We start from the raw sequence: 16,258 nt of genomic DNA, 5'->3' as shown, positions 1-16,258 counted from the left end.
GTCGGACTATTTTTTAGTAACAGTATATGTGCATGTTGACACATCGAGGCACATGTGGTGCCTTCTCGATTTAAAATATGCCCCTCCAGTCATTTTGACAAAAGAAGAGTATCTGAAGTTCATAAATTAAATAGAAATAAAGCTTACCCCAACCAGCAAATATTAACATAAAACTGAAACACTATAGGATTTCTAGGCACAAATAATGCTACGTTTCATGAGGTGTATAGGCGCTTCACTTTGCGGGGAACAAACTATAGACTTACTTTCTAGGGACATGAACGCACGGTCATCTCCGTAATGTTAGCCACCAAGCGTTCCACAGTGTCCAATCACTGTGCCAATAATAATGTCCTGCCTGCCTTTACCAAGTTACTCATTCTGTCGATGTTTTGGAGCCAAAGCATATACTTGTGGCACATCAACTTTACTTAATTATTTCACCAAAAAATATTCTTTGTATCCACCTAGGCGCAACATTCTATTTAGATGCTAGAACGAGTGACTCTAAGAGAAGATGTCTTGCAAACGAATAATATGCTAATTTTTATGGTTATGATTGAATGTGTACCTGTGATATATATCTCACTGCCGGAAAATCGCATATATGTCGTGTGCCTCGCGGTTTGCCGAGTGCCAGAACGCGGACGACCATTTGCCGAGTGCCGACCCTTTAGCACTCGGCAAACCCAAGGCACACGGCACATATATTCTTTGCCGAGTGCCTCGGCGTAAATAATCTTTGCCGAGTGCCGACGGGCCCGCACACGGCAAAGGCCGCGCACGTGCCCGGCACGCGCGCCCGCCGTGCGCCAGCCGTTACTATATGCTGAGTGCTGTCCTTTCGGCACTCGGCAAAATCAGAACTTCGCCGAGTGCCGACAGTAGGCACTCGGTAAAGCTGTTTCGCCAAGTGCCTACCTTCTGGCACTCGGCAAATATTTAGTTTTTCCCCATTTTAGATCTGATTTTTTTAACCAATACATACAACATGTGGTACTCCATGTTGAAATTTGGTGTATTTTTTAGTTCATTCTATATATTTTACTAATTAATTGAATTTTCATCAATTTTTTTAATCAAGTCAAATTTAAACTGCAAGTGATTCAAAAATATGAAAAGAATGAGTAGAAAATTTATATTCATACTATTCAACTCACATCGAGGACTTATTTATGAAATCAAAAGAAATTTCAACTATACTTTTTAAGGAAACATGACCTCGATCGCGTGCCAGAGCGGACTTGAAATTCTATAAAAAGCAAACGAAGTCAGAAAATCATGAAATTTGACAAGATGTCATGATATCGTATGTGGAGGCTTTGGTAAAAAATTGAGAACATTTCGCATAAGTTGGCATGTACACTGCTCACAACCTAGAACATCTCCGAAGAAGTTTCTGAATTGTTGAGTATGGTACGGTATAATTTGGAGTGAAAGTGACAGTCGATTTGTGGTTTGCCTCTGATAATTTTTATATAGCCAATAGACATCAATGATCATATCATGTCAAAATTTGGTAATTTTTCAAACCCGTTTCATAATTACTATTTTTTTTCTGCACTTGTATAAATGGAACATGTGCTAAAACTACATGAATATGCGTTGTGGAGTAAATTTGACAAGGTATTTCTAAAGTATATTGCAACAAATTTTGAAAATATGCTGAAAGAAGAAAGAGTGGGAGAAAAGCATGATTTAAAAAAATACTTTGCCGAGTGCCCCTTGGCCTAGCACTCGGCAAATGTGGGTTTGCCGAGTGCCCTCTAGGCCGGCACTCGGCAACTATTTTTTGTTTTTTTTAAGAAAAATGGCTTTGCCGAGTGCCAGATTGCGGGCACTCGGCAAACCCAATCCGGTACTCGGCAAAATTTGCCCTTCACTTATCCGAATCGGCCTCTTCGTCACTCACACACAACACACACACACCCCACACACGCAGACACGCAGACACGCACGTCGCCGCTGCCGCCGCCCGTCTGCTCGCCCGTCCCGCCCCGTGCGCTCCACGCCGCCGGTCTACCCCCCTCGACGCCGCCTCCACACCCCCAGCCGGATGAGTGCGCTCCACGGCGCCTCCACGCCGCCGACCACACCACATTCACGCCACCGGACACCCGTTCCACGCAACCTGCGCTGCCGCTCGCCATGGCCGGCACATGGACACCCCCTTGACGGCGTCAGCCCCGCCACCTCTACGCCGCCGGCCGCCGCCACTGCTCTGTCCGAATGCAGCCGCCGGTCCCCCGTGCCCTGGCAGCCCAGTGCGCCACTGGCCTCCACCGTCGCTGCCGCAGGAGAGGAACAGGAGGGCCTCAACCACTGTGCCCCCCGCACCACAGGCAGAGAAGAACTCAAGTTTCTCCCAATGAGATACGAGCAGAGCCGGCCCAATCGAAGAACCACTAATACCTTAGTTTTACGCCAGGTCAAAATGGAATCGAGTATTACGGAAGAGTTGAAGAAATATACGAACTCAAGTTTCATGGTTCTGTACCGCTCACTCCAGTCATTTTCAAATGCCATTGGTTTGATCCAACATTAACAAGGCATACCACTAATGTTGGCCTAGTCAAAATTCAACAAGATTCAACGTTACAAGGCGATGATGTCTACATTGTGGCTCAATAAGTCACACAAGTTTATTATCTCTCATACCCGTGCCAAACCGACCATCATCTTCGGGGTTGGGATGTTGTGTACAAAGTATCACCACACGACAAACTGTCTCTCCCAAACAATGAAGATTACAACAATGATAAAGAGTTCTTTCAAGAAGAGGGGCTACAAGGGAGTTTCGAGTTAGACTTATCCGACATGATCTGAATGGAAGTCGATAATGAAAGGGTAGTTGACGAGGAAGTTGGAGACGAGGTTGAAAATATTCAAGACTTACTATTACTAGTGCGATTACATTTAGGCAGAGATAGTGAAGACGAGATTCCTCCTTCGGATTCTGCTGGTTATGTTGACATACCTGATAGTGATGATGATGATTACGATCCAGTTAATCCCGATTATGATGACTACTTTTAATACTTGTATGACTCGCACTATTTAATATATATTATGTTAATTTCTAGTTATATCTTCTTCATTTCCATCTATTTGCAAGTATTGTTTATCTTTGCTGATTCGTTCACTCCTTTTGAGTGCAGATAACTAAACAAAGATGCCAGGTGGTGGTAAGATGACTTGGCTGAGCTCCTTCTACAAGGGCATTGGTGGACGGGGAGTGGCATCTGAAGGGTTCGATGCACCAGAGGCATCCGAGAGCCGTAGTGTTTGCATAGGTGGTGGAGGAGAGGGAGAGGGAGAGGGAGAGGTGGAGGAAGGGGGGAGGAGGGAGAGGACACCTTCTCCTGTAGAGGACGAGGAGGAGGAGGAGGAGCAGAGGGAGGAGGAGCAGGGGAGCGAGGAGGAGGACGAACAGAGGGAGGACGAGTAGGGGAGCGAGGAGGATGACGAGTACGTGCATGGGGAGGAGGAGGATTACGAGCACGTGCAAGGGGAGGAGGTGGAGGAGGAGGAGGCTGAGGAGGGGGCAGCAGTTGGTCAGCGGGAGGTGTGGTTGCGTGGACTGTCGCAACTCCTGCAGTGGCCGATACCTCTAGCGAGACGGCCGATGATTCGACCAGCAGAGTCTCGATAAGTATGTTAGTACTTTTTTATTATGCATTATATATATTGAAAATCAAAATACTAACTAAAATTTTACCTTAAACAATCTTGCAGGGGTTGGGTTTTTGTGCAGCCAGGTGACCACAAACGGAAGCCCAATGGTATCTTGGGTCTTTTGTGCAGGTTGCACTTCCCCGGGCTCGTGATGCATGGCGGGGTCCTGGAGCCGACCTACACATGGGACCACTACATGGCTGTCTCGGACGCAAATGATCGAGAAGGTAAGAATTTCGGCACCAAAGCGATGCGGGTGGTTGGGGAATTATGGGTAAGTCATCCTCGCACTAAAATGGTCGATATATCGCATTATGTTTCAATTTTTGGAATAATGATTGCAATTATCGGGTCTATATGCAGGATTTCTATGGGTGCATGGAAGGGCAAGAGGCCCGGGAGAATGAGCTAGCTCACATGGCTTACTACAAACTGGTGAAGGACATGCACTACGAGGCACGTGTTCAGGCCGTCATTTTGTACTACGCCGAGTTCGAAAAAAGGAGTGTCAAGAAAGAAGTTGCAAGGGAACTCCTTCTCACTCGGGATTAGTACTTAAAGGTAAATAAATACCATCTCTACTAATTTATCTTGAATTTGATATTACAATATGTCATACACTTCATTACGTTTAGGTGCCTCCGAATTGGTGCGCCGGCAAGGGCGCGTACTGGTCTATGATGGTGGACAAGTGGATCAGCAAGGAGAGGGCCCGGCAGCACAGCTTATGCCGGGAGCGCCGTTTGATGATGTCGGGTCCAGCACATCATCAAGGCAGCCATAGCCTTGCCGAGTACAAGGAGTCTTGGGTAAGTTTACTCATTTCTTCATTTTTTCTAAAGCTAAATTTTGAATTCTTACTAATCATCTTGTTGATTTCTTGGCAGTTCGGTGTCACATGAAGACCAGTCTTGCAACGAGTTCACGGCATACGCCATGGCTCATAAGGGCAGAGCGACGTCTGACGTGGCCTACAACCCGGCGGATCCACCAGAGGCCTACACCAACCCCAGCATCCACACACGCATCACTGCGTACACGGAGATGGGAAGGGCACTCCATGGGGAGACTTGGGATCCGACCACCGCGCCACTTTCTAGAGAAGCCATCATGAGGGAGGGAGGCGGGAAGAAGCACGACTAGTACTGGATGGCCAACAGCTTAGTCGACATGGCGAGTACGCCCAGCCTCTCGCAGCTTCGGGCAAGGACCATCGACTCGACCCCGCCCATACGCCCACGGCCTGAGACTTCAGTGGCCAGCGTGCACTTGAGACAGGTTAGTTCTGATTCAGTTGTCGGTCTATGATTTTTAGGCAACTTTGCTTTGCATTGTAACATGGGGGTTAAAATCTTATAGGCTGAGATGGAGGCTAAGTTTCAGGAAGAGAGGAGGAGGAGAATGGAGATCGAGGAGAAGCTGGAGCAGGAGAGGAAGCCGAGGGAGGAGTAGTCCATTATGTTGCAGAGCATGGTTTCCTGGATGCAAGGTCTTGGCACGTCGGTCAACTATTGACCGCCGCTTCCGGTGCCACCCTTCACCTTTACACCAATGACTTATTTTCCTCCGCGACCTGGAGGCACTTCTGTGAGTATGATTTTTTTTTGCTTGCATGAGCATACAATTAATATTGACTCAAAAATGTGAGTATGAATTTTCCTATTTGTAGAACCAATTGGGGGGGCATCGAATGAGGCTCCGGACCAGAACTCGCCGACGACGCAATGGCCAACTTGGGGCTCCGAATCTGACCAGCGAGTGTATTTTGAGATTTCGGACTTGTACCGGTGTTGAACATGTGGGTTAGACTTGTCATATTTGTACCAGAAATGTTGGACTTGTCTTGTTGTATTTGTATCGGAGTTGAACTATTTGTTGCATTTCTGGACTTGTTGTTCGTACGAAGCGATATTTGTGATTTTGCTATCGTATCTGTGCTATATATGTGTTATAATAACTGCATGTAATGTATAAATTGTCTTAGATTGGATGATTGAATGTCTGAGTATCGAAAACTAGAGAAAATAGGGAAAAATCACTTTGCCGAGTGTAAAAGGCATAGCACTTGGCAAAGTGACCATAAAATGCAGCCTGGGAACGGGCTTTCTCGAGTGCAAAAACAAAAGCACTCAGCAAAGCTGGGCCCTTTGCTGAGTGCCTCAGATTCGGCACTCGGCAAACCTTGGTTCTTTGCCGAGTGTCGGCTGCGCGGCACTCGGCGAACCTTGGTTCTTTGCCGAGTGCCAGGCGGCTGGCACTCGGCGAAGTTTTCTTCTTTTCCGAGTGCCTTTCCGTCTGGCACTCGGCGAAACCGCCGTCACCGTAACCGCCCGTGGAGACTTTGCCGAGTACGGTTTGGCTCTCGGTGAAAGCTTTGCCGAGTTCTCGAGAAAAGGTACTCGCCAAAGTCGTCTTCGCCGTCACTAGGTTTGCCGAGTGACCTTTGCCGAGTGTTACACTCGGCAAAATCTTTGCCGTGTGCAAAATGGCCTTTGTCGAGTGTTTCTGGCACTCAGCAAAGGACTCGGATCCAGTAGTGTCTATTAGTCATTTAGTCAGTGTTCAAGAATCGAAACCATAATTTTACAAATGCAAACTCAACAAACCAAGCAACAACCAAAGCATCGAGCAATAAAGTGTGCGAGTCGAGTTGTACCATATTCTAGCTATGGCACAAGGAGATTGTGAGATAAGATATCTTGTAAGGAAAATTTATAATTTCCGAGAACGGGAGGAGGTCGGGGTGGCTAGCTACTCCAGCTCTTGACTAAGCAGCCTAGGGAGAGGGAGAGAAAGAGTGGGGTGAGGATAAGGATGAGATAGAGTCATGGGAGAACCTGGCATGAGGATAGAGATAAGGTAGAGACAACGCCGGAGGGATGCAGCGGGTGGACCCGATGATCCCCTAGCACTTGAATTATTTCTTTCGTATTTTTCCCAAATTCTATAGGCAATTATATGCTTATGATCAAACTTCCACATTTTTTATGTGTTTTACTATTTTTCTTGATTTAAATGAATTTTTAGAATAATTTTGGAAAATGTTTGTAGAGGCGGGTGGGGTCTCATCCGCTCTTAGAATTCGATTTCTAGGGGCGGGTGAGGCCCCACCCGCTCCTACAAATCATTTTGTGATATATTCTGAGAATTCAATTAATTTAGAAAAAATATGAAAGTTTTACCATATGCACATTGTGGTATGTAGAACTTAAGTAAAATATTAAAATCAAAATTTCAGTGTATATAATGGATGAATGTGTTTAAACCACAATATGTACCTACCACACGACTATATCTCATAACACTCAAAGCTCACTTTGTATTTCCAAACACTTAATCACATATATAGAAATATGTTTCTCATATTTTTTTCTAGTTTTATATGTTAGAATAATCTTATTGTCTCAGGTGTCCGAACTTGTGAAGGGCGGACGGTCCAGCACAACGTGGCAGACAGTCCGCAAGCTAATTCAAATGTCAGCAACGTGGCAGACTGTCTGCCTGATCAAACAATTTGTAGGGACGGCTGGAGAGTGAGCCATCCCTACAAATAGATTTTTAGGGGTGGCCTGTTGCTACAGTAACTGTGCACTATTTGTAGGAACGGCTGCAATTTGGGTCAACCTCTAAAAAATCGAGGTGTTGCTACAAATCATTTTTGTAGTAGTGTATGCCGATGTCCTTCTTGTCTTTAGCATGTTATCCTTCATGAAAATATTCAGCACCAAGCATAAGTACTCAACATACATGGAATTCGCTTAAGGAACCCATCGCTCATAGCGCTTGAACTTTATTAGTTGTTACACCACAAAAAGTTATTCTAAACTGCTGTGCAACATCCAATTTCTTTTCCTAGGATACGCATGAGGGACTGTAAAAGAAGATATATACCAAGCACATCAACATTAAATGCATGCATTTTCCATTTCTTTATTAGAAGAGTCATATATTTGAAGTACCAGCTAATTTTAAGATGATGAAGAACACATAATAATATGCCAGCAGGGAATGGTCCTCTTATTCTTTACAATATAAATGTAACACTATAATTATTGTAGTTACTGCATCTAATGACCGTAAACAAGATAACATACAATGTAAAATATAATCTTCAGTTACCGTACCTTCATTATTGAAGAGGTTATATGGAATGTAGCTACTAGTATCCAAGAACGCAATTCAATCTAATCATATATCTAGATGAAAGCCCATGGCTACTATAGCTGTTGTCCTTGTTCCTTGTCCGCTGGCTTTCTAACTAACTATGGTCCTGAGTTTAGTAGCATGGTACAACAAAAGGTTGCCTAGATGGGGGACAAGAAGGCGATTGATGTTATCACTCACCATGCTTGCTTTCTTTGAAGCACCTTGTTGGAGCTATTGGTTTGAAAGACAGGTTTGGCATCCGGAGTGCAGCTTGGATCCATGGCTGCTTTCCTCCATATCCAGACAAAGGAAGCTAAGGCAAAGCAAGGCATAAGACTGGCCTGCCTTTTAGGAAATAAAAAACATCCCACAAGTTGTTATTCTAATATTCTCCCTGGCACATATCTAATGGGAATCACTTTTATTGCTAGGATCGGACTCAAAATTGTGTTATTCCTGATGTGGAAAAGTATTATATTAATATTCTGCAAAGAGATTTGCACGCCTTTTAGGGGCTGCTTGGTTTATACCAAAACATGTAATATTCCCTGGAAGAATTGTGTGTGTGTGTGTGTGTGTGTGTGTGTGTCACCAGTTTTGTCCTTGCATTATTGTCTTAGATTTGCCGGTCAATCATGTTTTTTTTATGAAACAGGAGGGGAAAATCCCCTACTGATTATATTATATTAATTAAAAATAAGTACATCAAAGTCTCTAAAGGTTCATGATACAAAAAAGGTTAAAAAGAAGATCTGAGCAATTACACAAAGCCTTCTAACCATTGTGACATAGGCTCTTTGTATCTTACTTTTGCTCTTAAGATAACTAGAGCAAATTCTTTCTTGAAATTGTCAAGGCATCTATCTAGCGAAGGATGAATTCCCCTGAAAAAATGAGATCATTTCTTTGCATCCACAGGCTCCAACAAAAGATAATCATGATGTCCATAAAGAATGGACGGGTCAATCATGTTTGCATCAGGTGCTCATTCTATTATTCATAATGCCATATACACGTGTTGATCTCATATAACCCTCCCTCACTACTGCAGAGACCCTCATCCATGCCGGTTAACTGGCACTGCAGAGACCCTCATACATTGTTTTGAAAATATACATTATCTCAAAACAATTATATTTGGCATGCGATTAGATAAGGAAAAGTTGGGAGTTATCAACCACTTACGCTTGTCAATAATGCACGAAATTAGATGCTCATTTGGCAAAAAGTGTGACCAAGACCGTTGTCTCTTCTTAGTTCTCTTTTTGCAAACGCTTTATGGAGCATGACCTGTTCCGAAAAGCTCTGCAAAAGCAAAGTAGACGGCTGAATAGCTTCTATTATTTCATCATGAAACCAACATGAGCACAAAGATGTCTTTGATACACAAGATGAATACAAACTTTGTTCGTCTCTTGTAATTACTTGCACTTACCCATAAGAAATTAGGCACCAAGATGTTTATTAGTGACAGACCAAACTAATTTAGTGATCTGCTTTAATTTATGATAAATCATTTGCATTTACATAGCTGCATATCATATATATTTTCTCCCAAACCACTTGGTACTACTCCTCGATCCTTGCAGGAGTTGAATTTACAGAACTACCCCTAAAACTTGGTCTGCTAGCCAATACTAATTTCAGTTACCTACCACCTCTTTTGATTAATTTAACTCATACTCATATATATCTCTTCCCAAATGCAAATCAAAACCATAAAAGCAACAAAATAAAAAGAAATAAAAAGCTTAACTATACTTAGCACTACTAGGTTAATTGATTAATTGGCTGACATGCCTGGGCCCACTTTTCAGGGACCCATGTTAATGATCTCAGCACTCGGGAGTGTCCTTCTGCTGCTCATCCTGCTCACCGCCGCCCCGGACTCCGGCGACCTGCACCGCCGTCTCTACGCTCTTGGAGTACCACCTCGCCCAGAAGAGGTAGTTGAAGAAGTTGAGGATGCTGAGCCCGGCGAGGAGCCAGTAGAAGAGGTCGAGCCTGTCCTTGTTGAGGTCGTTGTTGGCAAGCCAGCCGCCGCCGCCGCCGGCGGTGCTGGTGACCCTGTTGACCAGGGACACGAGCACGGAGCTGAGGTAGAAGCCGAAGGAGTAGGAGCAGTAGTTCATGGAGGTGAGGAAGGCCTGCATGCCGGCGAGCGACTGCTTGTAGAAGAACTCGATGAGCCCCACGGCGGTGAACATCTCGGAGAGTCCGAAGACGAGGAACTGCGGCGCGATCCAGAAGATGGAGAGGAGGCGGCCGCCGTCGGCGGCGGCGTGGCGGCGCCGGGCCTCGACGAGCGCTGCGGCGACCATGGAGAAGGTGACGGCGAAGAGCCCCACGCCGATGCGCTGGAGCGGGGTGATCCCCGTGGCGACGCCCGTGAGGCGGCGCACGGCGGGCACGAAGGCGGCCTCGTAGGCCGGGACCAGCGCGACGAGCATGGCGTAGGGGATCGCCTGCAGCGAGGCCGGCGGGACGTGGAAGGAGGCGGCGAGGCGGGTGTCCATGGCGCTGCCCTGCTGCACGGAGAAGGTCTGCAGCTGCGCCAGGATGGTGTTGAAGACGATGGTGCACGCGAAGATGGGGACCACGCACAGCAGCACCTTCACCTGCTCCACCTCCGCCGGCGTGCACAGGCGCCATGGGCCCTCCTTCCCCGCCGCCGACGCCCCGCCGCCGGGGCCGCCCCGCGCCTTCACGCATGCCTTGTCCAAGAACCTTGATTTGCAGAGACGAAGAATAATTTGAGACAATTTAGCAAACCTCTCTCACTCGTAAAAGTTTGATGCTACTAGCTGCTTTGTTGCATGCATGATCGACCATTTTTCTCTTATCTATAAACTGCCCATTGACCACATCTTACACACATTGAAAGTTTTTCTTTTCTTTTTCTTGCAAAAGATAGAACTTGAAGTGTGTTTCACACACCTGAACTTGTTGATGTGGCGAATGTTTGTAGGGTTAACCGACATCTCATGGGCGGTCACGCTTGCGATGGCCTGCACGGTGGCGGTCGACGGGCACACTTGCTTCCTCTTCGTCGCAGCGGCGACAAATACCTACAAAACGTTCCATTCCAGGACCATGCATGAGCTCAAAGTAAAGGAGATGTGGTAAACTTTGCGCTTTTGGCGGTTTTAAGAAAAACAACACGTCAAATTGGTCATGCTGCGTTTTCATGTCATCTGGCGCAACTAGGGGTGGTAAAGTGCCCAATATTTTGAACTAGAAGATCTAAGGGCCGGGCCCTAAAATGGCCGGGTTCTAATCTTATACAATTTTGAACTAAATAATTTAAGAGCCTTGTTGGGCTGTGAAGAGACCACTAGAGCCATAGCCCATTACCACCCCTAGGCGCAACCGCATGTTACACGCCTCCACTAGACATGATTGATGGATGCATTGCGACGAGCATATATAACAGAATGGGCCTCAAGCTATGTGTTTAACAATCAGACAGCACAGGGCAACCTTCCAACAGCTAGTGTGTGTAGTGTTGTTGTTAGACCCACTGCACCCAGTGGAAAGCTGAGCCACTAGCTCTTGTCAACTTGTCCCACATGTGTGTGTGTGTGCGTGTCTTGGTTTGGGGTGGGTGGGGGGGGGGGGGGTGTTTGAGAGAGAGAGAGAGAGACCAGCGCTAGTACACAAATCATCGAGTGATCAGTGAAATTACTTTACTCTAACACACAAACAAACAATCAGTTAAGGGAAGAAGTCTGCAAATACCCCCCAACTAAATCGGTGTCGGTCTAACGGCTAGATTCAATCTTTGAATGTGTATAAGAAATTTTACCAATTTTTCCATGTAATTGCAAATACCCACTAAACCCTGTGGGTCGCCCGAACAACTAGCTAGATTCAAGGCTTCAAGCTGTAACTAATTTACTAATTTTACCTTATAATGCCATCTTTTTTTACATGAGCAGATTGAACAGTAGATTGTCCTACAATTTTACTATTTTCATATAAGAGTCCTGTATAATCTTATATTTAGCTGACATTCTTTTGTTTTGTAAAAGAGAGAATAAATCGGGCTTCGAAGTCATAACCTCCACCACTAATGCTCAACTCCTGTTCCTGATAGGTGATCCTGTGGCTTTCGGATCAAAGAAAGAAAAAAAAGCCTTGCCAATTAAACAACACCGGCGGCCATCAGCTTTGCTCCTAAAGCAAGCATATCTGGAGTCCTACTTTTTTCATAAGGAATCATGATACGTATGGTCAAACTTTTCCCTTTCCGAGTGTTGGATATACACCTGCCTGCTCATCCATCCACATGTACGCCTTTTGATTTTTTTTACTGACCTGCTAGTGCGTCTCTTGCTATATATCATAGGATCTCGCGTATTATATGTATGTAGATAGTGCGTGTACGTGGAGCTAGGGCCGGCGGCGACTACATATATGTGTTGACACCAAAATTATGCAGATAGTGACAATATCGGCACGATTGCGGTCGTCTCAAACTTATGAATTTGCGCTTGCGGTATCTTTGGCCTTGGTTTTTTCTTAATCTACATTTGACAATATGCTCTTCGACTCCACATATCCTTTAAATTATGTGGTCCTTCTACATAGCATCCATTGATAGGGGCAAGAGTAAATACCTAACTAAATGCACGGATCTCACGACGAAATCCGCCGTCATCGGTTATGGGAGGATGTTCACTTACTTGTGTTATTGGATCTATATGTAATATGTAGCTGATGCATACATGTGTGGAACTAGGTCATAGTTTTTGTCTAGACATGGCATTGGGCCTATATATAGCATATTTGGTGATGGGTTTTCTTTATCAATCTTGTTAAACCATGCATGCTACAACACTTAACATATTCCTCCTATGTGGATGTCCTCTTCCCATGCTAGTATAGTATGCTAGTACCTACCATATATTTTTTTTTGTTGAGGTCTAGATACGTTGGTGCTCATGGTGGGCATACCTTAGCTATGGGAGTGAAGATGCTGCCCTGGGGCGGCTTGTTGCGGTAGAATGGGACGCCGGCGACGAGGCTGACCAGGCCGGCGGCCATGGCGGCGGCGGAGACCCCGAACCCGACGTCCATCCCGGAGCGTGTCTGCACCCAGACGAGCACGGTGAGCGCCACCAGCTCGCCCACGCAGAAGCTGAAGTAGGCCGCGTTGAAGTAGGTCGACAGCCGCCGGGCGTCGCCGCCGGCGCCGCCACCGCCACCGCCCCGCTGGAACTGGTCCGCGCCGTGGGCGATGATGTTGGGCTTGAGGCACCCGCTGCCCACCGCCACCAGGTACAGCGCCGCGAAGAAGATGCCCGCCTTCACCCCGCCGGCCTCCTCGCACGCCGCCGCCCCCGCCGCCGCCATCATGTCGCACGGCGGCGGGCGCAGCTGCGGCAGGTGCGCCTGCACCGCCAGCAGTATGAACCCCTGCAGGAAATCAAAACCAAAGATCGCTGATGAGAAAGTAAGAATTTGTTGGCGCATCGTGCTGCAGCATTCGCTGTTGCCATTGCCCGGCCCTGATGCACTGAACCCCAGCAAAGATTGATCGCGCAGGGCCAGGGGAGAAAAGTGGACTGGCGTTTCGGGCGCGCACTGAGGGCGCACTAGACGGCTGCCGTTGGCGGTGATGATTTGTTCCTGTCCTTTCCTTCGCCTTTACTTGCCTAGACGGTTCACAACGCTGCTCTGTCTCTTCTCTTCTCACTCAAAAAAACTGGCTACTATTTTGCCTATCATTTGGTCTTGTTTCAGGCCGGTAAAGTTGAATGCAACCTCGCCTTTTGTTCATTATTGAATGTTTAATTTCTGCATCTTTCTGTGGTGCCACTAGTTTAGTTATAGTAAAAGAACAGTTACCAGGACAGAGTTTAAGTTAAACTATACATGATCCTAGGCCCTCTTGCACAGAAACAAACAAGAATGCAATCAAGTATTTTGTAAAGAGGACCCAGGTCAGGTGGCATCTTTATTTTGTTAGCTTCATTTCAGGTATGATGATCATGGAGTAGCAGACTCTGCTGCATCCAAATCATTGAAGGGGTTCATTGTTGATTAGGTTGGTATGGTTGCGCTTACGGAGAGCTCGACGAATCCAAAGATGAGCATGGTCCAGAAGCTGCCGAGGTAAGAGTCGGAGAGGAAGCCGCCGAGGAGGGAGAGGAGGAAGACAGTGCCGATGAAGTTGGTGACGATGTTGGCCGCTTGCGACAGCGGGAAGTGCATCTCCCCAAACACGTACGTGATCAGGTTGTTCCCCACCGCCGCAATCGCCATCATCTCGAACGCCTGGATCCCTGCAGCAGGCATACACTTGATCAACAAAACCAGGAACCCAAGAACGAGGAAGAACAGAGCAAACCAGACAATTGCAAGCAAAGATGTAGCTCTGAACCAAGATAGGAGAAGGGAGAGGTCCCACACGAACCTAGGACGAAGACGGCGGCTTTCATGCCGCCATGCTTCAGGTGGTCGCATGGCCGGCCTCTCCAGTCAACAGAGACCTCAGAGGCACCACCAGCAGCAGCAGCCATGGAGTCCCCTTTGGGGCCTTGCCTGGACTCGATATCCATCGTTCACCTTATTGTACTCGAGTTTGCAGCTTGCACTAGTGAACACCACTCCCTCCTACAGTGATCTCTGCTCCCTGACTTCCAGTGTCTCCTCTCTATGTCCCCCTACTCTGCTCTTGTGATACTACTAGTCTATATGGTTACAGACCTTCTTGGTACCCTTACAAGCTAGAGCACACTATGAAGCTAGTGTGTTGTGTTGTGCTCAACCTTGTAGGAGTTGAGTGCCTTGGTAAATTTCTAGGCAACTGGGCCGGTTATTTATAAGGGCCTCTGGGTGGGGGAGCCAATTATCATGGCATAGTGTTCAACTACTGTTTACCCAAGCGAATGCAGAAAATATCGATAAATATATTGAAAACATCTTAATCAACCTTGCGCTCTCACTGATGAAGAACTGACTTGATGAGCAATCTGATGTAAAATGTCGAAAAAAGAGGGATAAGACGAAGGATGCATTATCCTCGTTACTACCTTGGATCTGGTTCACTTTTATTTTGGATATGGACACAGTATGCTCTCTATCTGGCATAGATTTCACTTTTAAAAATAAATATTATCTAGCAAAAGTTCCATGCCAACGAAGTATTTTGGGAGATGAAGGTTAATTAATATCGCTCCATTTCGACAAATCTGAATGCTTTGATGTGTAATAGCATTAAAAGTTTAATTTTTTGATAGCATATTGTTCTTGGATGACAACTTTTCTGGAGCAGAGGTAAATCTCCACATAGTGAAGTGATATACTACAACATGCCATCTCTTATGTGATAAGTGAGCATCTTCCTTTTTTTTTATGTCCTTTCAGAATTTTTATCCAGACAGCTGGAGATAAATGTGAGGCTTCAGGCTTGTGATTCTGATTGTGATTTGTTAATATCTTTCGATCATCAGTGAGTAGATCAGTGGGGTTCTTTATCTTCTTTTCTTTGCAAGTGTTACAACATATCCTAGATCTAGGAAAACAAGAACACAGAGAGGGAGAGAAGAGAGACCCTCGACGCCACTGGAGCTCGATCCGGCCATCTTTGGTTCGGTGGTGTAGGTCCGCTCTGGGCGGCGACGGTCGGAGTAGTGGCCGTCGCAGGGTCGCCGGAGACGTAGAGGTTGACGGTGGCGTGGTGCAGGGGCTGCGGGCTTCCCGTCGCTTCAGCGCCTCGCAAAGATCGGGTCGCGACTAGGTTTTCAGTGGTGAAACTAGGTGGTGGCGAACCTCGTGTCACGAGCCACCAACCCCACCTCTCTCTCTTTTATATGGCACTGCGCGATGGGGGCCCACCAGCCGTGTTGGGCTGGGCGTCCCCGATCAGAACGCGAGTCAAGGGCCTAGTTGGCCGTTGGGCCAACTGGTGGAGATCAATCCAACATTCTCCCCCTTGATCTCACCTTATTCTTTCAACTTTATATCTTTTATTCCTTTTCATATTTCATCACAGATTAATGCATAGAGCAGCTTCATCGTCACGGTCAGTTGCCGACAGATTCAGCAGCTACAATACACGTCTCTGTTCTGAAACAGATCCTTTAACTTTGGGCCCTTTATTGTCCGAAAAACATAGGCTATACCATAAACCCATGTCGACTATGTGTTTTCTCTGTACACACTGGGCGGTAAGCCTTTAATAAGCGGATCCGCAAACACTTTGGCTATCATTTAAAACCACAATGCATTTCAATCATGATTCCGAACTTTCTCCTTTACAACGTATAACTTTGTGTCAACGTGTTTGGCACCACAGTTGACTCGTTGTCATAGGAGCAAACTACTTTAATGGTTATCGCTGCTGTCAACCATTATCATCTCCGGGTACAGGTTCCCTTAAGCATTTTGCCTGCCCCTCAGCCTCGTATCATGCTATACCATATCTTTGCAT

At 46.2% G+C, this 16,258-nt stretch overlaps 1 protein-coding gene across 1 annotated transcript; it reads right to left on the bottom strand.

Annotated features, from left to right (window-relative positions):
* Nucleotides 1-9,281: 9,281 nt before the first annotated feature.
* LOC120685375 (protein NRT1/ PTR FAMILY 4.4-like) lies at nucleotides 9,282-14,618 on the bottom strand. Its single transcript, XM_039967240.1, has 5 exons — nucleotides 14,240-14,618; nucleotides 13,891-14,108; nucleotides 12,778-13,239; nucleotides 10,759-10,889; nucleotides 9,282-10,548 (listed from the first exon to the last, which is right to left on the bottom strand). The coding sequence occupies exons 1-5, from the start codon at nucleotides 14,382-14,384 to the stop codon at nucleotides 9,657-9,659; spliced, it is 1,848 nt and encodes a 615-aa protein (XP_039823174.1). The 5' UTR covers nucleotides 14,385-14,618; the 3' UTR covers nucleotides 9,282-9,656.
* Between the last annotated feature and the right edge of the window lie 1,640 nt (nucleotides 14,619-16,258).

The sequence above is a fragment of the Panicum virgatum genome, chromosome 8N (assembly GCF_016808335.1).
Source record: "Panicum virgatum strain AP13 chromosome 8N, P.virgatum_v5, whole genome shotgun sequence".
In the NCBI taxonomy this organism is placed as follows: Eukaryota; Viridiplantae; Streptophyta; class Magnoliopsida; order Poales; family Poaceae; genus Panicum; species Panicum virgatum.
Note: the sequence above shows the minus strand (reverse complement) of the source record. Positions and strands in the feature narration are given on the sequence as shown.

What these genes read in the sequence shown, in the direction of transcription:
- LOC120685375 (XM_039967240.1), bottom strand. Translation starts at nt 14,384, where the DNA reads ATGGATATCGAGTCCAGGCAAGGCCCCAAAGGGGACTCCATGGCTGCT. An exon ending in TTGGATTCGTCGAGCTCTCC is followed by an intron (nt 13,240 to 13,890) that starts GTAAGCGCAACC and finishes GATTTCCTGCAG; the next exon opens with GGGTTCATACTGCTGGCGGT. An exon ending in TCTTCACTCCCATAGCTAAG is followed by an intron (nt 10,890 to 12,777) that starts GTATGCCCACCA and finishes AACGTTTTGTAG; the next exon opens with GTATTTGTCGCCGCTGCGAC.